This window comes from Bolinopsis microptera, chromosome 9 (genome assembly GCF_026151205.1).
Source record: "Bolinopsis microptera isolate Bmic1 chromosome 9, MBARI_Bmic_1.0, whole genome shotgun sequence".
NCBI lineage: Eukaryota > Metazoa > Ctenophora > Tentaculata > Lobata > Bolinopsidae > Bolinopsis > Bolinopsis microptera.
The window spans coordinates 4,227,934-4,255,305 of NC_087080.1; the positions used below are offsets into that span (position 1 = coordinate 4,227,934).

The 27,372-nt window shown below is 37.2% G+C and overlaps 2 protein-coding genes across 2 annotated transcripts in view; one reads left to right on the forward strand and one right to left on the reverse strand.

Annotated features, from left to right (window-relative positions):
• Window positions 1–27,372, reverse strand: part of LOC134821097 (mitotic checkpoint protein BUB3-like) — a 73,202-nt gene that overhangs the window by 15,700 nt on the left and 30,130 nt on the right. The window lies entirely within an intron of this gene.
• The window catches only part of LOC134820672 (MAP kinase-interacting serine/threonine-protein kinase 1-like), a 49,195-nt gene that overhangs the window by 7,092 nt on the left and 14,731 nt on the right, over window positions 1–27,372 (forward strand). Inside the window, exon 3 of the mRNA XM_063831180.1 lies at window positions 14,100–14,122. Coding sequence (XP_063687250.1) covers window positions 14,100–14,122 — 23 coding nt within the window. The remainder of the gene's footprint in view (window positions 1–14,099; window positions 14,123–27,372) is intronic.

Below are 27,372 nucleotides of genomic sequence, written 5' to 3' on the forward strand. Positions count from 1 at the left end.
TGGTTTTACACAATTACGTCCAATAGAATGGTGACCTATTCATTAGCATATCATAGAAATTTACGGCCCCGGTTGACCTTATTCAATTTTATGGACAGTAAAATTAGTGTTTTTTACCTGAAATAAAATAAAGCGTCACGCGTGATAATGTTATTTTGTAATTACTCCCACGAGACACACTAATTAGAACCAATTAGTGCTAATTATCGTAGTAATTATCGTGGTACTAATTATCGAAGATTATAAACGAAGTCTTATATCTGTATCGTATCTAAGTCAGGCCACGATCAGTCGATTCCCAGTTCATCCTAGCTGAGCTGGTTGACTCGTCAGACACGAGCCACTAATTTACAGTTCTATAATTATAATATACAAGATAAATGTCATTAGTCATCACTTTTTGCCGTACGACCATCTAGTCGGATCGGATAGTATGTAAGTCTTAGATCACTTTTGAGTTTTGAAGTATGCTGTTTTAGTTTCTGCCATTATGTTGACCATCTACATTTCTTTACTTTTACCCGTACAAATAACATAACTGTGTAAAAAATGCCAAATCACTTAAACTGCTGCCCAACACAGATTCTCAGCAGCTGTACCATTATTCCGTTGATTTGCCACTATATTTACCATTATATGATAATGATGTCATTGAGAAAGCAACCAGTGCACTATGTATTGTTAGAACCATCAAAACTGTTAATAGTTGTGTTGATTGAAAGTGCTTATTAAAACTGATCCTATAAGTTGTTCTATTGTGGATGCACGCAAGGGCGTAACCGTAGACCGAGGGATATGTTATCTTATTTTAAAATAATTGAACGACCGTTGGCCTGAAATTAAATGTGTTGGTCTCTGTTAGTGTTATGAATCTGAAGACAAGACTGCAGGTGGTGTACATTAAAAGTTATTTATAGCATAAGACTGGAAAACGGCCCTGACTTTGTTGAGGGTCAGCAGCGCGGTCATTATGTTTTCATCTCTGAAATTAGATAAAGTTTGGGTTAGTGCGAGTATCGGATGACAAACAAACGACTTTAAATGTGCCGAGAGCTAGAGGGAGAGTGAAAGAGAGTGAGAGACCCGTGACAGAGTTAACCACGGTTTTAGTTGAAGGTACTCAGTCACGCGGGGTTAGTTCAAGGTACTCAGTCACGAGGTGTTAGTTCAAGGTACTCAGTCACGAGGTTTTAGTTGAAGGTACTCAGTCACGCGGTTTTAGTTCAAGGTACTCAGTCACGAGGTTTTAGTTGAAGGTACTCAGTCACGAGGTTTTAGTTGAAGGTACTCAGTCACGCGGTTTTAGTTCAAGGTACTCAGTTACGAGGTTTTAGTTGAAGGTACTCAGTCACGAGGTTTTAGTTGAAGGTACTCAGTCACGAGGCTCAAGTATTGTTAGACCGTCTTGGTCCTGTGTATAATAGCACGTGTTGAGTGTGCACGTACGGTAATAATTTCAGCATGAGATTCTGTTACATAATTGTTGTGAGATAATTGCGAGTTGGTTATGGTGAGCCTTGTGGTTAGTTCCGTTTTGGTCACGTGGATGGATTTTAAGGAGTTTAAATCAAGGGCCAAACCGGGGGGGGGGGGGATGAGGTACTAAGTTTTGGACGCGACGTCGACTAAGTGTAATTTTGGAATTTTTCAATAGACCCACCCACCCCCTTCGCAGTACTAACTGTTTTTTCAGATAATAAGTAAGACACCCACCCCCTTTTGCCGGCTTTTGCGGTACTTGTTTTCAATGTAGTCAAACTAGATAAAAAGTATCAAAAAAAGGAAAAAAAACCCAAAAACCACCCAACGTCACGTCCCCCCCCCCCCCCCCCCCCCCCCCCGGCAAAACTATTCACAGATCCCACGAGATGTTACTAGTTATATCAACTATCAATTAGTAGTTGCCGAGACTGATAGTTAACTCAAAATCTTATTTGTATGTACTCCCTCGACAGGAAGTGAGGAACTGGCATCCAAGAATTTGAAGCCATCCCCAACTATAGACAATCTGAGGAACTCCTTCATCAACAATATAACTTGTCATATTTTGCGTGGGAAACCATGGTTTGTAGCGGCGGTCACGTAACCTAACATGTAAGCTATGCCCATAATTTATGTCAACATGGCTAATTAAAGTTGAGCTGAATTGGAAAATCTTGTCACAGCCACGTTACTCTCTGACAATAACTTGGCTACTCGTTGGTTTAGATTATGGGCTCATGTTGACCATATTAGTCAACATTCAACGCTAACCGAGCAATTTCCATGGTCACGTAGTTGACTCTTGGTTTGGTTAAGGATCACGCACAGCAGTATATTCCTGTTAGCAGCCAGTATTTCACAGCTCCTTCATCAAATTTATGCGTCGTTAGATAGTTTACCTGTAAACTGTACTGTAGTTAGCCTGTCTTTTCGCTTCGTAATATTCTCCATAACCACTGTTCCAACAAGTTTCACCTCAACTCCAGCAACATTCCCCCGATCTGTTAATTGGTCGTGCAGATTGAACGGTTTGCAGGTCGCAGGTTAAAAGGTTTGCAGGTAGCATGGTTACAGATTATCCGAGCCGGTAATTAATGGCCCCCTCTGTTAACCTCCACATCAATGATCTCTCCCTCTTACGGTCTTACTCTTTGTCAGTCACAGTTGGCAAGTTTCCAATTTTACTTGGCTTGCTTCCATCTCTCTCTCTCTCTCTCTCTCTCTCTCTCTCTCTCTCTCTCTCTCTCTCTCTCTCTCTCTCTCTCTCTCTCTCTCTCTCTCTCTCTCTCTCTCTTTCTCTCTCTCTCTTAGCTTTTGAATCCTACTCTAATTACACTTACCGTGTGCCATGATACATTATATTTAGATGAAATTTGTTGAAGACCCTCCATTCGTTGAACCAAAGATGAAAATAATTGCAAGTATTTAGCGATAGTACGCCAAACTGATGAAGGGCGCCGTTTGCAAGTTTATCAAATCATTGATCACATCAAATCTGTTTAAATTACCACGGTATTTAAATCGTATTTTGACACTTGAGTAGCCAATTTATGCCAACTCATTAAAATTATCTAACTTTCTTGGTTATGTCCCGGTAAGGTGTCTGAGAAATTGATTTTGAATATTCAAGTTATTTAGCCATATATTCAGTAGCTTAACCAACAAAACTTTAGAAATAGTTAATAGCGGATAAAATGTAAGCAGGTACATATTAAAGTCACTATTGTGACGGTACATTAGAACTAGACAGAAACAGGCAGTGACCACTCATGAAATTTTGGCAGATTGCCCATCTAACCCCGGAAATGGTGATCCGGGTGTTGTCCCTAGCTTCAGGGCAACTTCTCATGAATCTGCCCTGAACTGACCTACAGGGGAGTTATTAGAATATTGCATACTAAAATATAGTAAGCCGTCTAATCGGGAGGTTACAGCATGGACACGGTTTTCTGCCCGTATAAGCTACAAAATAGTTCCTCCTTAAAAGTAAGGGTTGACCATGTAACTCGACCTTTCTATTATTACAAAGAAATGTATTAGAAAGATACCTTATTTATTATAGAGAAAATATTTACGTCATGATGCAGAAAATTTTGTTTTAAACAGATATTTAAAGGTGACGTCTTCTGAAGTGGCCTTTTAACCCCGCATTTGATTTTTTAAATACTCTAAATACTTTGTGCCGAATTTCATGGTTCCAGTTCCAAGGGATCGCAAGTGATGTGTCATGATTGTAGTAGCTTCAAAGAGCAATATAAAATTTGAAAATTCCATGGCTTATTTCAGCTTTCACCTGATCAGATATAGCTTAATGTCCAGTAACTATCGATAATAATATTCTTAACTTGCCTAATTGATGTTACTCAAACAACATAATCTCGTGATAAAATATACTTGGCTTCCAACCCTTTGTTTCCCAGCGTTACAAAGCTATAGAGCTATAACACTAGAGATAAGTCCTTTGTTTCGCTCACCTGCTAAGTGCTGAATGTGCTGAATGTGCCACGTTTAGGACTGTTGCACCTCATCACGCTACCAACCTCGTGTACAGTGCTATCTATAATGCACTGCACAGCGGATATATAATATAAAATATATATATATTGCTGCTGTGTAGTAGTGCTCACTACACATCTGTGTGTACTGTATACAGTATTACTTGGCTTACATCAAAATAGAGAGAGAGGCAGAGACAGAGGAATTTGTATCGATGCCAGGTACGCAGCCTTCATGCATTAGACCGGGCTATTGTACTGTTATACCAGTGGTTTATTGCGTGGAATGCGCATGTTTTGTCCGCATCATTAGCCAATTGTAGAAGTACTTTATGTTTCAAATTTGGGATTATTGTCAAAAGTCATGACCTATCTGAGTATCTAAAATTTCTATTTAAGTTTAAATGAAAGCATTTTAACATAATTTCTTAATGCAGAAAATAGAGCTGGCGAATTTTCTTTTTTATTTAGAGGTATGACAGCACAAATTCTTCGGTGGCTTAAATTGTCCAAGAAATAAAATAACAAGTATTTTTAATTTTAAATGCACTTTTTAATTAACACTTTTTGCAGTAACCATCTTAACTTTTCCTGTACGAAGCGTTTCTTTTCAGAGATTGGATTATATACAGTATATATATAGTTATACAGGCTCTGAGGATCAGCAGTTCTACAATTTAACAGACCCATACTTTATAGTAATAAAGGGGCACAGAGATCATATGACCTGTGGTGTAAATCACATAATTAACACATAATTAACACACAAAGTAGCTACTTACAGGGTTTGTACGGAGCGTCACGACACAGCGAGGGTACTTATAATGTGTACATTTGCTATGTTGTGGAGCTTATATTATATACCATGTAAAGAAGCAAGTTGCGTGAAGGTCACATAATCAAGTACTCAAATCACGCTGAATTAGCAAGGAGGATTTAATGTTTGGAACTCAGGAGAAAACGGCGGTCTCATGAAGATTGCAACAGTTGAGATGGATTAGACAATTAAATAGTATAATTGACTTCCACTCTAATTCGGTCTGACCATCTGAACTCTATAATCATTGATGCGCCCTGAAGTCAGTATGCCATTTTCCTCCTCTAAAATTGGATGAGCTCCTTCTACATATTTTAGTTTAGAACTGAAATGAATTGTGTTTATTTTTAGATATGGCGAGGTAAATATGACCGGTAAACCCTCTAAAAATAGCCCTACTATTTTAGTTCAGACGATCCCTACTCTCTTAATCATTCATCTATTTGAAAGCCTATATATTATCTTCAATCTTCTTACAAGTTTCTGAAAAGTGCCCTTTATGCAAATAATTGAGAGAAGAACTATAATTTATAGTATGAATTAAGCTTTTGGACTTACAGTAATCAGCCTCTTTTTTTCATAATTGATATTTGATCGGCTCTTTTCTTGAGAATAAAGGTTATAAGCTAGGGACGTCTAGAAAAGATGGTCACGATTGTGATCCATGGTACAAAGTATAAATACTCAGTGCATTAAATGGTTGTTTCATCTTGAGAGATTTGGTATTTTAGAGGAGCCAGCTGAATTGCTCCAGTTGTAATGTCAGGACTGATTTGTAAGAACATAAGCTTTCCATTGTCACTTTGTCAGAGCTTTTGTCGTATTATTCATCACACGCCAACAACATTTAACAATATAACATTGTGAGCCAATCGAACCGATTCGTGCGAGTAATAATATGCTTATTCACCACATTTCTTAGGATAATGCGTCAGACTCAGATAGCTTTTGTATTTAATATGACACGGTCCCCGATATGTGGCCGGCATTATTGCTTTGAGCTGGTAGTATGCATACCTAATTGTGTTCCTTATCTACTCTAGATATGACTCTATTTTGGAAGTTGAGATATTAGACCTAATGTAACTTACAAATATGTTGCTGTAATACCTGAATATTATTCACTATATTCTAGCAGTTTGAATATACAGCACTCGAGAATATTATCTAAGTTAATAATATATCATACATATATTAAACATTTTTGTGAGGCTTTTGTTATTTAAAGATTCAATGTTACGCTAGCTGGCGGTGCTACTAAATAATGTCACGCGGTGGAGGTAGTGACAAAGCCACGGAGTTATCATGAGGCACTCAATAGCACTACTATAATAGTAACAGTATATTATATACACTATAATAGTAATTGTAGTACTGCAGGTCTAACCACTGGTAGTGCTACTCCTGCTGCTTGGGAGGGAGAGAGCTTTTATTATAATGTACCGCTGGGGTGACAGCTAAAGTTTCAATATAATTGTTAGGCCAATAGAGATGAGTCTAGAGGGGAGATGAGAGCTGTTTGTTCGCTGAACAGTGAAGTTATGTTGTGTACTGCTGTGCTTGCAGCGACTCCTGCCAGCCTATTGGATACCAGGCCTTTGTGCTCCTGCGCCTCTTCCGCCTCCCTTCTCTCGTCACTGTTAGCCTCTTCCGCCCAACTTTCTAATCCCCCGTCATTCACCACATAACAGCCTTAACCATTTTACTATCCGAATTAATTTAGTACCAGACAAATTGATCATACCCTATTTGCCTTCCTCCATTAATTTCCCTTGCTGGTGACGTCTATTCTAAAGCCAGGTCTGGTAACGCCTCCCTCACAAGCCAGTCCCTGCTAATTCTAGACAGTACGTCTAGACAGGAAGCTAACCGATGCACAATATTATTGCACATAGAACACGAATTCTATAGCTCATGTTGGGGCGTGTAGGAAACAGTGGAGAGTTAAACGGAGCAGCACTTTTACACTACATTACACTGTTGAGAGCACATGACCGCCGATTTATGTCAGATCTTGGCCTCTTGGGGTTCCTGGCATAAGGGATGTACTGGTCAAAGTGGTCATGGAAGTGATAGTGATGCTCAATATTTTAAAGCTTTCATGGGATTCTTTGTATGTGTATGAATGGGAGGATAACCACTCGAACTCACATCATGAGAGGATTTGTTAATGACAATACTGGTCACAAGATTTTAATGTAATGTTTAGCACAGTTTCCTGCAATGCTCCCATCTTAAGTAGTGCCGTAAGATGATGCCATGCTCAAAAGATATGTAACACTTGTGAATTATTGTACAGTGTACAATTATATTGTACATGTAATTGGCATGGTAGTCGGATGGTTCATAGCAAATATTTACTCAAAGCTGCATTTCTTATTACAATTTAAATCTGTCCAAGTATATCACTGAAATTGTTCATTATGTTTCCCTTAAATACCGTATGCCCAACATAATTGAAACTCGTTGAAATCATAAATGAGTGCAGTATTTGCTCACCTAAAGATAAACAGCATAGCCTAACAACTTTGTTCCAATATAAAGTTGGGGTGCAAATATTAAATACTTCCAGTTTCACCCTCTTAAGTCTTAATTATAAACTGGTTTAGTCACTCCAGCGATCATTTGATATGGTAGTTTACAACATGTTATAAATATCCGATGGGCAATAATGGGTTAAAAAGTCTCGGTGGAAATGGAACCTCGTATTTCGTAGATCTTACAATAAAATCGTAATCAAAACCGTCCTTTATCTTGTAAGACTTTAATGATCATTACCAATAAATCGCCCTGCAAGTTATATGATAACCGCATTAAACGGCTCGGCCTTACGGTTATTGAAGGAATTGCTTTACAATCACTATGTCTAGACTTCTGAATTGTGTTCTTTTAATGGTTCTTTTGGAGCCGTATATTATTGGTTTTTGTTGCAGGGTTTCAAACTTGTGCAGCCCACAGAACCTTCAGTCTGTCAGGATTGGTTAAGACACTGTGTAATATTACAAACTAAATTACTGTGGAGTGTGGGCTTGTGATATTTACTGAATTTTAATTGCGAATATGTATTGGGCACATTTGACAGAGAGACTCATGCTTAGAACATTTCTCAGCGTGCAGTGGATTATTTACAACATTATGATTTGTTAAAATTGTATGGAATTGACTTAGTAATATAATACGAAGATTTTTTTCTTCATCAGCCACACGCATTTATTTGAATAACCAAATAGTTAGTCTAATACCAAAAATTTCAAAAATTGAGACTTAAATTGTAGTGAACCAAATTAAGCGAGACTGAAGCTAAAGGACGTAAATTATATACAAGTTATATATATGTAAGTACTAAGTAACTACAATTTATTTGATTCGCAGCTCAGTGTATCATATTTCACGAATATTCAAAATGTTGGTCATTCTGACCGGCCCTAGACTAATGAACATCGTGTTTAAAGACGGATAGGCCAATAGTTACGTACGTCCTTTATATCGTACAATTCATGTCCATTGTTCAAGCTTAAAGCAGGAGATTCATGAGGCTGGCAAAATTCCAAGGAAACACCAGATTGTTGGGATTGTTGTGGAAAAGGGGGCATTTCTGGCATGCTCTGAGCTCTCGTTGGGCCGCTTTATGCTTGATCTCGTTTTAAAGCTCAATAATAGTTGAATCAGATATCTCTTGCTGCTAAAATTAAAAATTCACATTTTCGACAATTATTTTATTTTTAAAGCTGTAGCCCACAGTCACAGGACTTCTGATTTGCCTCGAACTTGTCTTTATAGAATAATTTTGTGGACTCTAGCTCTATTTATATCCCTTTTTCAAGCTAATAGGTGCTCATAAAATGTTATTTCTGTCAAGCTGCAGGCAAGAAAAAGCGAAAGCAACCAATGCATTGGAACCATAAAACATTTGACTAAAAATAAATTATATATTTATACTTTTAAAGGCAACAACTTTCGCTTACGGTGGGCATTTTCAATTATCTTGATATTTCGAACGAAAGTAGCCATAAAGACTCATTTTAACGAAAATTAATCGTGAAGACCTACATATGAAATTTTACCCGAAAATCCTTTTAATATCCGGCTAATTTTCAGATAAATCTTTCTCGGATAGCATAAGTTTGGGTCGTAGTCTAATCTCACTAGTTCTTGTTCACTGTCAATTGTTTCCCGCCGATTCTAGATGAATAATTTGTACTATTACTCTGTGTATGAGCTCAGTTTTCAAACTATAGGAGTATGATCGACAATATTAACAACATGTTAAGTGTTCTGGAAGGTGCAATCGAAGAATATTGCCGTATGATGGCACAAACTGGAATAATCACAGTGCTGGCAAGCACGACCGGTGCATTTATTGTGGGTATACTATGTACCCCCTTTACTATTATACCCCCTTTACTATTATACCCCCTTTACTATTATACCCCCTTTAGTACACGTTACAGGAACATCGGGAAGTGGGTTTTCTAGAACCCCTGTTTTACAACAGATTGTCGTGATATCTATCTATATATATACATATATATTCAGGGATAGACGCTTTGCCAGTCAATTGTAGCCTGTATTTAATTGTCCATAGATTCAAAAGTAAAAAAGATACAGCCATTTCCGACCACAGGTCTTGAAAATAATTGTTTACACTTTAGTTTACATTGTATAAACAAATTATTTGACGTCATGAACACCCCTTGATGACGTCATCAAGTTAACCGTTTTTAAAACTTGATTTTTTCCATTTCACCCTTTTGTAAAAAGGCAATAGTGAAAGGTTACGAATGGAGGTTTTTGCAGAAAAACGTGGATTTTGGAGATTGCGGTAGGTGGGTCAAATATATGTCGTGTTCCTTGCTTACTTCCGTTCGTTACCAAGCAACGAAAAACTTGCGCGCGCGCGAGGATTGCTTGCGGAGATGTGATGTATAGATAGCATGTGATCTATGAATGCGCGGCGCGACTGTGTTTTAATGTATATGATGCATGTAATGTATAATATTAATATTAGGTAATACGCCCAATTTGTACGTTGCACGCGTAGTGTATTGATGTGTACACGCGTATAGTTTACCTTTGCTGATAATTTCTTGAATTACAGATACAAGTTAAGTTGAACTGAATTTCAAGTGTTTCCCGTATTTGATGCATAATTTATCAATATTATTATCATGAAGATTGAAGTGAGCTGATTGGAGCTTATATTTAAATTTATAGTAAATGTGGAATGGAAATCTAGCGTCCGCCAAAACGCAATTCTTGTTGACAAAGTAATAACTTTTAAAAATGATTTTACACCATTAAAAAGTAATTTTATTCAAAATCTGAGGAAATTTTCATCTTAGATAATTGTTCAAGCATTCTGAAAATCTACCGGAAAGTTTTTCTAGCTTGCTCCTTCATAAAGATATTCGTCATTGAAGTTTGTGCTTTTTTGAAGAATTATTTTATAAAAACGTCAATTTTGCGATTTAGTATTCTCTGGTGTTGGGCCATGCCTTGGGTTGTGGAGCTCAATTCTGCTTCCTATAGATATAAATTGTGCATTAGGCTAGTTTTAAAGTTATAAATCGAAAAGTTGCACACGTGGGGACACGCCCAAATTGATAGAAAATTGCTAAAATCACTGAAAATTGCTGTTTTCGTCATTTTCTGTCAACTTTAGAGTGCCGTTGTGATAACAGTTCTTCTTGAAATACTTTGAAACTTTGCATGCTTATCAAGCTATATATACAACAATTACATGCAAAATTTTACGGCGATTCAATATTGGATGCGCACGCAACGTCCGCTCAAAGTTTGCACGTGCGAAAGGTGAGAATTTTGCTCATTTGTGATTTCCAACAAATTCTGCTTTGCCACGACAGTTTAATGTCATTATAAATGAATTTAATGCCAACTTGAATGAGTATTAAGTGGCATATTCAGTCAGTGATCGACCGATATGCTTACCTAAACACAAGGAAATGTTTTTAAAGAAAAAATTTCGAAATTGTTGAAACTTCCTCCTTATTAATGAAGATATCAGTTTATATTTCGACTTTATAAAGTACCCTGACATTATAATCAAAAAGAGATGATATTTGACCAAAACCCATAATCATGGGTAGAGTGGACCGCTGCCAGTGTCTCTCTTTCCCAAACAAAAGGAAATGATATTAATTTGATTGACCGTTCTCAAATGCAAAATGATACCGAGAATGAAATCGGTCGCTCGCTTTTCCCATTCATTTACAATTGTAATAGATTAAGAAGAACTGCCCAAAGGCAGCTGTACTCAGCAATAAAGATTCAATAAACTTCAGCTAATTCAATAAGTAATAACTACCACCCTTACCCCGAAATACTAGGTATCGACCCGAACGCAACCCAAAGAGATTTTTACAGCATCTGATTGATGTACCTAATCAATCGAAACTTATTACAATTTGTAAGCCGTGAATGAATGGGAAAAGCGAGCGACCGATTTCATTCTCGGTATCATTTTGCATTTGAGAACGGTCAATCAAATTAATATCATTTCCTTTTGTTTGGGAAAGAGAGACACTGGCAGCGGTCCACTCTACCCATGATTATGGGTTTTGGTCAAATTAGTACATACTGAATTATGAACCGCGTTCATAATCAGCTATAATTATTGAGCGGAGCAATTAACTAAGTGGAATAATTAATTATAAATACCGTTTTGAACTATGAAAGCAGCTGATCAGTATCCAGGCCGTATGATTTCTACGAGAAAATCCCGAACTGAGAAAATTAATGGCGCTTCTTTGCTAGGAAATAATAATTATTATTAATAAATTATTATTGGTCATGAAATTATGTTGACCGCAGTTTGTATTTAATGAGTCACAAGTTGCTTTATGTCTATGACTGTGTCTAGCCATCTCGCGTTGGTTTTAAATTTCGTCCTTGTTACCACTCGATTTCCATTCCTACAACATACGTGTAGTGGTTGCGAAACTTTTTCAATACTTCATATTACTAAATTTGTCATTCACTACTCAATTTTGTTATTGCTACTCATTCTCGAATGAGAACACGTTATATGTGACCAAATATGGCTAAAAATTAACCATTTTTGTTGGAAATTTGCCTTATAGTGTGACGTAGATCCTGAAAACGGTGTCATAGGAAATTTGTCCAAAATTTGCCGCGCTGACCGCAGCTAGGATATTGTTTCTTGGTACCCACTAGAATATTCGTGTGATGATGGATAGTAAATACGGATGCAAAGTACCTTTAACATTTTGTTGATAATTTACAATAAGTCATCTGCGATAGTCGATGTAAAACTGACCAAAAATAGCTGTGTTAATTTCAGTGATCTCAGAGACCAGTGATCCACTATGATCGGTATTTTAGATCATTTTCAACCAAACATGAGCTCATACGTTTATAGCTGTGTTACGAACGGCTTGATCGGCCCAGAAATTTAATCAAAGATATTGCAGTTGATAACTTAGTGGTCGAGTTGCAATTTTATGATTGAGTCAGAGTGGACTATGACGTGAAATCAATCTGAGGTTACTGCCCTAGCGGTCCAAAGTAAGATAATATGTGGTGTAACTGTGGCCACTCCCATAGAAATAGAATAAGAGCGGCGGAGGTTATCATCTACACAGTGGTTTTAATTTCTGCAAAAATTGTAAACAACGATATGACTGAGGTCTGAGACGCCATTTTGTTATGGGCAAATTGCGAGCGATTTGGCTAATGTATGATCGATATCGTTTTCATCTCAATTTTTCTTTCGGGATTCTGACCATTACAACTGACCATTTGCACTACTAAATCGACCAATAGTTAATTTAATGGCTTTGGCTTTTTTTTTTCTCGGTCATGACTCATGAGGACCTCTCTTGTGTTCTTCAGAATCAAATATTTGTTAGAAATCAGACAAGTTTTTCTCAAAATCTATACCAGGAAATCAAGTATAATTGTCATCTTTTGTTCAAAATTAAGTGAAAAAGTGAGCATCTCTAAAACTTCTATTCATGACTGAGTTCATTAAGCTATCGAAAATCAACAGTCATCAAATTTTATGTAATTTAATGTAATGTTTCTCGATGCGAAATTTAAAGAAGCATTTAAAAGATCATTGATGAACAATCTTCCATCGAGGTGTTTCTTTTATCTGTATTTTCCATCAAAGTTTCAAGTAGAGCAGTGATTCACTGTTATGTTACATCATTTTTTATCTACCTTTTTATCTTTCTTCAGTTGTCAATCTCATTTGAATCTAATTAAAATCTAAAATTGTTTATTTATTACCTCATACCGGTAGTTTCCTTCTCTTTAAATCTCCATTATCCCACAATTCCCACGAATCATTTTACCCGCCGACCAATGTTTTGGAAAACAAAGATAAGAGTCCAAAAATACACGATACTCACCATGAAGTGGGAGGCTCCCACTTCATAGTGCATATATCGTGTATTTTTGGAACCTTATCTTTGTTTTCCAAACTCATTAAGCACGTGTTCCACTTCTAATACTGTTCTCCTAATTTGATCAACCCACGTGATGTCACGTGGTGTCACGCAGGACGTACCTGCTCTTAGTTTCTCTCCTGTTATTGGTTATTATCGGCGCCGAAGCTTCGTCATTGGCCGGGCTTTGATTGCATGGCCAATTCACACTAATCCTTATCTTGTAATTTCATTAAAACTTACAACCATTTGGCAGATTACTATCGCTCTTTACGAAGACACCTATCCCATTAGTTAATTACATAATTGCATAGTTATCCTCTTTTGGTGGCTATCTTAACGGGGATAAACCCTATTAACGATTTGCCGTCGCCATGAATGACTGTTCAGTCAACTTTCGTCTCATCCTTTGTAATATTAGATTGAAACTTAACTGAACCAAGTGTGTAAATCGTCTTGAAAGTTTAAAGCAGTCTGCCCAACATAGGTGTTGACTCTGGACTCCGCTGATGGATGTCAAATAGAAACTTCTGTGACCTTTCACAAAAACGGGGTAATAACAATTCAGCTATTTAGAGTGGCCATTACTTTCATTAAATCAGATAGCACTGCACTGATGCACTCGCCACTCACGTCTCTCAATCCAGGAGCAAAAATAAAGAACATTTTACTGAAATCTCAGACAGTGTTATTTTTCCATCCAAATGTCTGGCTTTTTAATGGCCTTTTAGTCTTCTTTTAATGGGTTGAGAGAAAGGGAAGTAGGGTTATATTATTAGGAAAAGGGGATTTTTTACTTACAACTTCGAGTGAATTATATGCAAATTGTAAGAGGATATTTTCATGTTTTCTGCTTTTAACAAATCATCTTTTCAGAGTGGAATGCAGCGAAAGAAGGGGTAAGTGTTTTTTAAATCATCATTTAACATTTTCATGCTCTATTTACCATCTCTATTTACTAACTCTATTAATTATAAAATTATCTACTTTCTACCTGGTTTCTAGAATCTAGACCCCGGAATAAAATGGCAAAAATGGACAAATTCTCCTCTCGTAATTCTTCGAATTAGAATTAGGAATGTTTTGTATTTCCTTCATCGCTTCTGATTTCGGCTTTTGTAAAAGCATAATCGTTCTAATTGTACACACCAGCTTCTAATCGTGTTGTTGCTATCGTGGTAGTTTACACCCAAACTGGCTTCCCCAGAGTGTAAATTTCGTGTATCAACAATAAATGTTAATAAAGAAATACACATATCCGTGTATGAATGTGTGTGTGTGTGTGCTCCATTTGCCACATGTGTGTGTATCCGTTCTGTGAGCTAACACTAGTTTTCTCTGAAGATAATGTAACTTAGGTATTTGAAATATCTGTACTTACAATTTACATGATAGCTACTTGATCGTCAAACGATTCTAGTCTTAATGATTGCTTAATGCCCTTTTCATGTGACCTGTGAACGAATTAGGATTATTACATTATTACCCCAATTAAACTTTATTTTATCTGTAGGCTTCAAGCGGATAAAGCTGTTAAAATATCCATCTTGCATATTGAATATTTATGATAGGAAAACATCGCGCAAATCTTTTACGCGGCAGTACACTAGTGATTAGCTCACGTGCAAAATTGTCATGAAATTGCGCGCAAGTTACGTTCAGTGTTTCCTCGCTGGTTTCTTTGTACAGCCGTTTGATGAGGTGGGCGGTACGTGAGGCGTGCGCGTGGTAATGTTTCGTAAATAGTCTGGATTGTAATTAGGTTCGAGTTTTTTACTCGTTCTAGTAGCTGCATAGGTTGTTTGTGTTTACTGTTTATTGTTAAGTATCGTGATCTGTGTTTATTCCAAACAACAATTTTATCTGTGCTGCTTAACTTATCGGAGCCGATCTTCTGCTCCCGCCATATTGTGTCTGATGAGGGAACAGAGAACAATTGAACGTTTCTATTTTCTGATCCCATTGCAAATGATAAGCTCTTTTGTTTCCTCTTATTAATTCCAATAGAACTTAAGATATTTACACTCTGTTTCGTCATTCGTGTAACTAATAAGTTTTGCTTCCTTCGCACATTGTATCTATCATTAGACGGGGTAGACAGCCACGGATGATTTTGTCTGTGAGTTTTTCATCACTTCCTGACATGAGCCAGACCTCAGCTGGATCCTTCCCATACCTTTTCTTTACTTCCCGTTCAGTCTTCCTCTTCAGTTTTCATCATCAGTTAGAGCTGCCTTGCAATCGAAATTTGCCTCCGCATGTTCACCACGGCAACACCGGCTCTCAGACACTGGCTAACTTACCGCGCACGGCTTAGTTTCACTCCTCAGTTGGCTGTTCATTTGACAGAGTTACTGGCTGGCACTCCCAAAATTTTCTCACTCACCATCACTACGATCATATGATCAAAACACAAATCTTTGAAATATACTTTTTCTGTTTGAGATTAGAATAACGTTACTGTAATGTTCTAAATTATATTTTAAATGTTCAAAAGTGTTAGAACGAACTTTCTTTGGATGTGATACTTTTATACGATACAATATCATATTATTTTTCTTGGATTTGTCGTTTCGATTGACATAAATACAGTATTAGCTATCAAATTACAGTTTACAAGCAGTCATCCTAAATCACAGAACCTTGATCTTTACTGTCAATCCATATAATGTCATTTTGTCTCGCCGATCGTATTAGTATCTCACTATTCACTCAATTCTTAAAAACGCTCTTTAAATGTTTTTCTGTATCAAGCCGTATTTTAATTCTATGTATTTAAAAGTAGCGAAGTCACAAGGTTTAATCATAAAATATGGGAAATATTAACTATCGTATTATATACAAGCTTGTGCTAGAATACCATCATAGCCCATCTAATTTAAATTTACCATAGCTAGGCTCTGGCAAATCTAACATGACTTCGTTGGTTCCCTGCTCCTTCAACCACTTTAAAGTTCAATACTGGACTCAGCTTGACTGTTGGCTATTGAGTTCATTTTTGTAATGGACTTCCATCAAGACAGCTCACAAGGTGTCGTACTTAAGGTGCACCTTATGAAATTTGTGTGCGTCGAAATTTAAATAATTTTCTACGAAATCTTCAAAGTTAGAAACTAAAATGCTTTCTACTAAATTTCTACAAAAGATTGGGAAGCACGAAAACCGAACTTCTTGTTTCAGTTTGCTCCTTATATTGTTAGGGCAAGTAAAAATCTACTGCGATAGAACCCTTTCTGATGTTTTAGATTTAACTTTTTCTCGATGATCATGGTCATGGTGTGGTATGCACCTACTTATTAAGTTGGTTGGTACTTGATAATATTATGCTAAGTAAGCCAACCATTTCACTAGTGCCGGCTACATTTGACAAATAGAAAACGTAAAAACACGTACCCGTCTTAAATAGAGCATTTCCTGGAGTGAATGTTGTATAACAAGGCCCACTCGGAAACGACAGGTTTCTTTCACATTGAAACTCACCGCCCTATTCATATTATTCATATTATGTTTCATTGTGATTTCAACCCGGAGCCTACTATTAATCTGCTTTCTTCAACTCCGTTATATTACTTTTATTTATTAACTATAATGAATTTTGCCACAACAATTACAAGACATGATTATCTATCTCCCCCGAATATAACTATCTTGGCACCTGTCCGATAATTCCCAATCTCAAAAGTTAATGAGTTAGCTAATCAGATAATTAGTTAAGATTGGCTTGTCCAGTTAGGAAATGTTTCGTCCTGAGTAATTAATCTGGCTATGTTCCAAATCTTGATCTTTGTTCTGTTCTATTGTGCCACGTGTACATTTAAATCGTTCCTGTAACACGATAACTTAAATAATATCTTCATTGTCATTTAATTAAGGTATTCAGGTTTAATTAATGATACAGTTTCCCACCATGGAATGTGATTTAGAGCGAAATTTAGTGAAGCTAATTAGTTTTTTTTACTAGAATGTAAAATGTTTATTGAGTATCTGTATTTTATTTTATTGCTTCTGATAACTCCAATGTGACAGAAAGTAGCACCTTCAGTGCTTCACACATCGCTACAACAACAAGTTCATTGGCACATTCTCACGAGCTTGCAAATTTTTAACGTTTTTCCGGGAGTTTTAAAAACTTGAAGGACAAACCCCTGGCCCTTTTACCAGTTTTAAATAGATCCCCGCGTATATCTATTATACTTGCACGTCAAAATGTCAGCTTGACAAAATTCATTTCTCTTTGTTACCATAAGTCTCGTTTCTGCAGAAGGACTTCATCGTTCATCAATGAGTTAAATTCTTGAAAGGTATGTTCCAAGTGTTTCCGTATAAATGGCCAAAAATAGAATTTCCGCGTAAGCACGGATATGATAGGATCTATAATACTATAATATCGGATTTCAAACCTATTTCCGTCAGTTTTTTTTTCGATACAAGTTTCATTGTTAGCCTTCCTACCGGGTTCCTGGCTTACTGGAACCAAACCAAATTACTGGTTCATTACAGCAATCACGCTGAGCAGCGGAGCTCATTCTACTGTACGAGATCATGGGACCAAATCTCGGACCACTTAGCTACAATTATTGTGTTTAGATGGTCAGTACTCAGTACTCTCTTGTAACTATATCCGTGCTCCACGATCGCTATACTCAAACATGACCTTAAAATGTTTTTGTCATAGCATTTAGGTATATCTAGAATTTTCCTTCCGATTGCATAGATCTTGAATTGTAGTGTATGAAACTTTACATTGACGAAAATGTGTTTTTAGTTGTTGAGAATGATTACGGACCTTTAAATGACCCATGAGTCACAAGGCCCTTTAATCCTGGAATAGACCCTTGGAACAGGGCCAAGTCAGCCAGATGTACACCCGGTTTTATTATGTTTACACGGTATATTACTATACAGTACGGTTGCACTGAGCGTCAGACATTGTTGGCTCGTCTCGCGAGATGTCTAGACACACTTCCCTATGTCGGATCAGATCACGTGATCTTTGTTCTTCCTTTCTCAACGGTTCATTTTCAACTCACGTGGGCGCTGCTCTGAGCTGTGATTGGTTGACATTGCTATAGTGTGGCTGATGCTTAATTATAGAACTCATGGTCGTGGTGTCCATCAGGGTTTGTGATGAACGAGAGAGACATGGGTTTATCCTGTCTCACTTTACCACGCTCCAAAACTTTTCCTTTTCACAGCTGGCATGTTTTCCGAGTTTTCACCTTTATTTGTTTCGCACAACATTTGCAATTGTACCAGTTATTTTTTCGATCAGTTCAAGGCATATTGAGATTGTCAACCAATAAGTAATCACGTGGTAAGGTCACCTGACCAGACTTCATGTTATAGTTCTCTCTTTTAATTTGTTAAAACTGTAGCGTGAAGTAAAGATGGCGCTGAATTAATCTCCGTGCTGCGTTGAAATGAAATATGTGAGCACTACGTGTCTTCTCTTTAAAAAGTGTCATGAATTTTCGGAGACGTGACACTACAAACGCTACATATATTATGTGCTTATGAATCACGGTTCGCTATAATAATATTAATAATATGATAGTCGTGATTTGCTTGTAAGTTCATTTTTCCGTCTTGAGGTATTTATCAAACTTTTACAAACTGTTTCTGTCGCATAATTTGTCATAAATATACCTTTGAGTTTATTGAAATCGCATTCGTTGACTGTGCCACTAGAACTATATTTTTACACCACGTCCGGTCTACAACCAATGACGCACACGAGCTCTAGATGGTCCATTCTATTAAATTTAACGCTTTCTTTCTGTGCTGAATTCCGACCGTTCAGTCACTGAACTTCAGTGCAGTGGGGTGTGACCAAGTCTCGGTTTTTTCATGAACTAAGCGAACGTCTTGTTTTCTTTTCAGTTCAAGCATTGGCCGGTTTGACGTAAAACAATAAACATGCTATTATATCCAGAAGTGGTGCAGACTATAACATAATAGTATAATAATGGTTTAACAGAAATTGTGGCCCACGTTTAGTTACGCGTGCTCTGCGCCTGTTGAGTTCAAAGGGAAGGTCTGAAATGTCAAAGCTGCACTAGGAGTAAATGCATCTTGTTGCTCCTCGAAGGATTGTTCTGGAGCATTATAAAAACCAGGCACCAGCATGAATTTCATCAAATATTAATCGTTCGGGCCGCTATATTACATATAACTGTTATAGTCTTCCTCACCCTCTACCTCTCATATCTTTATTGAATTGAAGTATTCCATCGGCTTATATATAGGTATTAGTTATAATACATTTTGAGCTTCTTAATATTACCAAACGAAAGTTTCTCTAATAAAAAGTATCCCACAAATTATGAAATCTTTAAATTCCAAGTTTAAGAGTATGATATTATGTTCTTAGAATTTGAATCGCCGCTTCTTCTCATTGTTCGTACAAATACATTAGCTTTTTTGCATTCTTTAAAACTTATCAAACTGTTCTGTAGCTTCTCTAATTTAACATTAGCTCATCTTTTATATTTAGCACGAGATTTCAACGTGATCAAAAGAAGAATGTGATATCTGGTGTACGAGATCCTATGATATAAAATCACATCATATCTCAGTACAGTATATCGGTATAATACACCTCACCGTCGCGTGATTTGCCGCCTCCGTTCTCACTTCTCACTCACATGATAAGTACTCAATACAAAGTTTAGTGCATTCTTCCCACCCTCGTGACTCTTACAAGATCACGTTCCCTCTTAAAATCCCCTCGTATGTGAGAGCTTTTACCCGAACTTTTTATTCTGATTGGTTTTGGTAACATGGTCTCTTACCTACTCAGGTATTTGTTGTAACGGGTTACCCATTATTTTGGTTCATAATATTTTGTATTAATAACGGCATATACTATCTGGTATGTCTTCTTCCGCGTGCTCGAAATTGTGTTCACTGCTGTTATTAATAATGTTAATGTTTTTAAATTCCTCAATTATGAACGTGATGACATACGAATTCCGTCTTAGGTATGCGTACCTGATTTATTTAAGGAACAAATACAACTTTGTTTTTATTTGTTGTCTAATTGTGAGTAGCGTCACATACCTACTATATTCCTTTTTCATTGACTTACAGTTTCATCTAAAGCCTAGACTAATTTAATTTCCATAAATTCTTTCTTCCTATGTTCATACCTGTCCGTCGTATTTAACCACAGATTTCATACCCTTTCATACGTTCATTCTTTAAACCAGGAAATATTTTTTCCATGAAGACCCGCAAAAGTTTAAACTTATATTGCAAAACCCGGAAACTCAGTCCATCCGAGAGGCTTATCTCCACATTTTTTTGTAAATAATTGCGGACCAGCACTGCTATGCGGTACAAACCGTAGCTGCAGGAATAGAAGGAACATAAAGTGGCACATAATATAATAAGTATTACGTAACATATCTAACCTAGCTAGGTAAACATTAGCATGCCAAACCCTTGCACACATACTGCTATTGACTTTGAAAGTAACTTGAACTTGAGTTGTAAGTGTTGCTGAGGGTGGCGCCTCGGGGTCGCGAGATTAATGAACCGGTGAAGAGAGCATGATTTATGGGGAGGATAGTATATCACAGATTGTTTAGGAGTTGGCACGGAGCTCTGGATCCGTCGTATTTCATGGCGGGACGCTTCACGCTCTTTGTTATTATATGGAAATGCTCTTGAACTCGCGTCATTTTCTGTTCGTCGTTATCATTTTGATTTTTGATTTTACATTCATTTCTGTGGGAGTCAGGAACCATTTAGGAGCAATTATCTTAGTCTATCATTTCCTGATCATAAATTTAAATTTCTATTTCTTGGCTGGCGCTATGGTTATTGGGCGCTTTTTATATTTTATATCCATTTTCATCAAGTTCATGGAGACTTTTTCTGAACGAAAATTATGAGCTCATTTATGCTAATATGTGACCACTTGACCAGCAATGTCTATATAATTCAATTCAAGTTCATGTGTGTGGTCAGAGCTAATTGTAATGGTTCATTGTATGAAATTCATTGTTGTGTGTGTTTGCTGTGAAGTGTGACAAACATATATTTAGATATAGACACTACGAATTTCACGATAGAGTTTAACAATCTCATTAGTTTGTCAGATTTATTGCGAAGCTGACTTATTTGAAGCGGCTCCTGTTGGATCTGATCGTCACAAGTTATAATGTTTAATTCTATAAATTAATATATAACTACTCTAAATTTTATTTGGTCATGAGTTACACTGTTTCGCTATATATATTATCCTATGAGATATTAACAAGTTACTGTAACCTCTTTTAGTTTAAAATCTGACTTTTCTATATTTACTTTTTTATCACATAAGATTAAGCCATTTTATCGTATAAGCCAGTCACTTAATTCATCCTTTTTTCCCATGAAATAAGCCATAGAGATAAGATAAGAACCGTTTTAAAAACTCAATCCTTATCATAGCCCACTCAAGCGGGTCTTTCATATGCACAACCGGAAATTGTATTATATTTTATATGCTATTAATGTTATTTCTTTGTTTTCCGTTCTGGATTTCCGCCACGTCCGGCCTGCTTGCGAACACAAAACGTGCTTGTAAAGCTAAAAGCGGTAAACTTTGTAGTGGTTTGCATTTTATGCACGTGTATAATACAAATAAATCCGCCTCATGATCACGTCTGTCGCATGATGTTCGCATATGTTGCACCATTTTGCACCAATGGTTAAAGGTTATCATGCATAAATCATGCTTGTTTTATATTTATTAGCACGAATCCACTAAAAGTCCACCACTTTACTTTTACTGAGCTGAATGGTTCCCAAGCCTTCTGGCCATGTTAAACCGCACTTTCCACCACTATTTGTCATCGGCTCCGATTATAGATCCTTTTGATCCCATGTCTGACGTAAAACATCCCCGCCCACTACTCAACCTTGTATTTACCGCTTGATTTTCACTACCACTTCATTCTCACAACAGAGCGGTGCCATGCCCAGTATTTTTGGACTAATTCCAGGAAATGTGAGAGTAATTTAAAACCACTTTGCTCCTCATCAATCACCGTTTGTTTTTCATGTTGCAGAATTAGTTTCTCTTTGCTAATTTAAAGTTATCATGGTTAAAGTTTTCTTCTGGATGGATTTATTTGTAGCCTAACTTCCAATCGCGTGATCAATTTAAAAACAATAGTTCATAAAGCTATCCTCGTAATTTATGGACCACTTTTTTTATCACCACAGACCGCGTTTTTGATTTTTATTTGTCGGCCGTATTTTTGTCTATCGATGATTTATTGACTTTGTAAATTTACTTAGCAAATTAAATTTATTTTCTTCTGTAAATCCCCTTGAAAACTACTCTCTTAAATCAATCATCTTCCTCTATGCAGTTCATTCCTACAATTCTTAAACGAAGACAAATTGCTGTCGTCACAAAACCAGACCACTAATTATAGTATGTGATCCATGAGCTATTTAATTGCACTTAATTGGTCTGCCCGTCTAAAAGATTTTTAAACCGACCAAATCATCCAAAACAAATGCTCATCTAGCTTTCATCTCTGATATTATCACAAAAATGACCAAGATGGTAAGATGTAAGAGTATATCCGCGTACTATGAACTGTGTGCACGTGCACGCGCATCATTGCACGTGCATGATTCCCGACACAGACACTGGTCCGCCGATAATGTGATAACGACTTAACGTCCGACAACTTAACGTTCATAATACACTCTCCGCTCGAAACGAACACACAATTGTCTCAATAATATAGTTTATCTTCTGTTTGTTGTGTTTATGTGTGTTAGTAATAGTACGAGAGTCTGAGACAGTTTTGTGATCATGATCTGACATTAAAGGTGAGTTAATCTGTTTGTTACAATATGATCGTCCAACTTAGATGTGAACACCATGCCATGCATAGTGCGTACTCTATCCAGCTATGGAAAATAAAATTCTTTGATTTCTGTTGAAAATGTTCAAGCTGCTTTTAACTTTCAAGTAACAGCTTATTATATCAGCTTATATTAGACTTAACTGCGAAACAATGCCACCGGGAAACAGTAATTTACACCAGAAGCCAGTTGAGCAGCTGAGGAGACATCGGCTGGTAACAGCTTGACTGCACTTAGGATCGGCAGAATGACAAGGTGTCTAGTCTCCAGAAATATCTCCCTGGGTGGCTGAAATTAAAAGTTACTTAAATAACTCTATTTTGATAGTTTAGTGGCTTCATACTTACACAACCAAATTTCTGTAAGTTACATTGCATTTTGATCTGGTGAATCACACGAAGACAGATACTGAAACTCTTCTTTTGGAGGATCTGAGGCTTCTCACAGCTCAATTTTAAGATAAATCCGATCGACTGAGCTTCTCATAGCAAATACTTTCGGATAATTAAAGGTGTACGTGTCAGCGCACTCGGCATCTCACTTTGTTGTAATTGGCGTCACCTCATGGCACAGTAGAAAAGTTGGCAACTTTTTGGCAGAGAGCCAAGGAATTCCACCAGGATCACACAATATCAGCTTAGTTGACAGATTCGTCTCTCACTCCGACTCATGTGCTTGTCACGTGGTGTAGTCCAAATCCCACGTGACCCTCCCCAGCTAATTGTCTGTCGGGGTTTTCATGGTTACCGCGCACAATTAACTGATTGAGTGACAATGGACCATGTAAGACTTGGAGTCCCTCCAAACATGACACCAAACATAACACCTCACCTTTCCCACTGGTAAAAACTCACACTCATGTCCGTGATAACGGTTAAAGTTCCTGCCAGGCCTGTTTCTGTCTTGTCTGTCATGCAGGAATATAACATGATCCTTCCTAACTGACCCGCCATCTTGCATGCACCCTGCTCACTTGCTCAGCTGCGTGTTGGTGCTTTGAGCGTAAGCTCCAACTTCCGAGCAGAGTGTACCCTCTTTGTATGAGTATTTATATACTCTCTGTTTTCATTTATCTCCATTTACTTGGTTTGTTTCTGAATGATATCACCTCACCTTTTGTAAAAACCACTTTGAGCTGGCAATTGCAGGTGACACTTGCGTCAGTTGCTATCCATTTGCAGGGGATACAGGCACATTATTTCATTTCACTTTACTTATCGCTCTCGCCATTTTGAACTCGTGCCATACCTCCTTCAATTCTAGTTATAACGATACACACATCGAACATGCTGTGTATCAAATCTGCTTGCTTCTTAAGTTTTTGGAATGTCTATCTATGTCTTGGTGATATCGACGGCGGGCGTCTTTCATTATTAGTCAGTTGAGGTCGCATTTTCTATTATTAATCTTTAGCAAGCAGATTGAGGTGTGCCCAACAACTGGCTCCCTGAACATAACAGCAATGTTTTTTGGAAAGTTTGCATTTTCTGCCAAGAGATGGGCTGCAACATGCACTATTAAACAACTTACAACGAAAATTAAACAATAAACTTTACAAAAACGGAATCACGAGTTCATGATAATCTACTCTTAGTCCGGAATATTGTTCGTGCGTGCACGCTTCTGCACATATCCGTTATCGGTGAAGAAATTCGGTGCCAAGCTTAATTTTACACTTTTTGCGTTAAATTCTTTGCACGGTTAGCTCGGATCAAAACATAGCAAGGTCATGCATGATAGTCAATCTACTTGATTTGTTCGGAGTTCACACAGCACAGTTCTCTATATAGTTAACTTTCTGTTTCATTACACCATTGATCGTTTAGTTTTCCCAGTAATATTTCCGTAATCAATTTAATCCCCTTAATTGTGTTAATTTGCCCCTAATTACTCCTTGCCACGAACCCTGAAGTTGAGATTGCGCTCCCAACTTTTATGTTAAACTTAATTCAATTTTATATGATAATTTAATTTACAATGTCCACACCCGTGACCCTTGTTTTGGGCCTCACAAAACTTCAACATTTCTACTCAATATTCACCCCTCGTACAATAATTCATTACACAACGTGGCGAAAATGAGATAGCATAAATCTGTTAATGGCAAAATTTGATTTACGGTCTTAAAGATGTAATGACGTAGTTCTGCAGAACATTAATCGGAGAAATAATATTATATAACTCAGTAGTCTGACCAATTAATATATAATGAGGTCCCCTTGATCACCAATCACCCACTTGCTTGCTCAGAATGGTTTGCTGGTCTTTATTTGTGGTTATACAGAAACACTTTTTCTATAGAAATTGTTTTTTGCCAATTCACCTAGATAGGTATGTAACCAGATCCCCTGTTTTCGAGAAATTCTGTAGCCGATCTGTTGTCACCCGTATAACCATAACATTTTAGCAACTACATTTTCACTTAGCGAACACAGAGCTGTAATGTCGCCAGGAATTCTTTTGCCCATTAGACTTAGAGTGCCTTTCAACAGGAAGGTTTATATATCAAGTTCATGGCTGGACACCTTAACAATTATCGCCGAAAGTGCCCCTCGTTATTAACAAAACTTTGATACTGCACTGTTCTTTGACTTTACTAAGAGGACCACATCACGGTTGACTGCTGCTATATAATACGTCTATAATATCGCCAATATGCCTGGCTAGAGCTCGCTGTTAATACAAATTTAGTCACAAAATACTCCTGATAACTAAGTTTTGCAGCTGTTATCATTCTATTTTAATTCGGTATCACAGATATTTTAATTTACACCACCACCTGGTGCCTATAAAAGTACAGCTGCCACTACCCTCAGAAATATCCGCCTTTCTAACCCCTAGGTGTCCGTCTCCAGTCTCCACGTGCCCTAACAAGCTTTCTGGTGCACTACAATAATTGTCAAGTTTCCCACCCTGAGGGGACCCAGGATTGAACCTTGTTGGACGCCGCCCTGATATTTTGCACCTACATGTCGGTCATTAGACTCTCAAAGTTCGCTCTTTTATTGTCATTAATTGGTGGTGTTACCAGGTGTTGGCTGTGTCTAACCAAAAGAATCTCAGCTACTTTTCATTAGCTATAGCGTAATACAATAGCAGTGAAGCGGTCATGAACTGGTATCAAGAAATTTGTAAGTGCAAATGTCACTTGAAATGTGGTGCTACAGTTGCCAGACTTAATGATAATTGTTTCGCTCAACAAGCCTAAAGATTGTACAAACCGTTTATCATCAATTTTTGCCCCTTAGCATTGGTCATTATCCGTAAATGATCCCGCATGATCGACCATTAAATGTACAATACTCTTAGTGTGTTACAATGCACCCATACCTGAAGGAGATGCTCTCAGAGCTTGTACAATCTACACTCCGGGTAGAATACATATTGTTCATTAATTTATACACAGTTGTCACGTCAATGTTTCATTTATTATTTAACTTACAAGTATTACCTGTATTAGATACTGCTAATATAGGTGTCACAAATTACGCTGATTAATGTTGCCTCACACGTGACACGTGACAATAAGTGAAATCTAGATATGAATGTAGATTAAATTAGGTTATTGTGAGTTAACCAGATAATCCAATATCCTCCTGAGCAGACCTTCGCTAGGTTAGATTGAAGATTCCCGCTGTTTCTCACAGGGAGGAAATTGACTGTGTAAACTTATACTGTGTACACCGGACTTAACGTGATTTACGTATTTCACTAGTAGTTTGAACTATTTACAGTTTGTACAGTAATTAAATTAAGATTCTGTTCATTCTGCGTTCATTCTGTGTTCCTGACATAATAGGCAGTATCATATTAATGGCTTACGTAAACATTACGGACCTAACAAGCATGTTGTATCTGAAAATTAGCGTACACTGAACACACCAGAAGCTAGATTGATCACTCTGTGTAATTTTGTTTGGATAGGGGACCTAGGTACCATTCTGTACCAACTGTTGGGTGATTGGCACATCATTCTACTTAAAAACAAAGGGGTTGACTTTTATTAATTCTAATGAAGATAATCACATCATACTGTAAAATGTTAGAAACTTCACCACACCTTACCAATACTATGTAAGGATTTATATTTAGGACACACAACACCAAATGAGATAGGTGATATAAGGCTGGCCCCAGCCCTGACCCAGTGTGAAATGTACTGATTAGTTTTATAGCAGCACGCCCAGCTCTAATCTCTATGATCTACTAGATTGATTTACCATCAGACATCATACACAATATAATAAGTTATTCATTAAATTCACTGTGTGTACGTCGT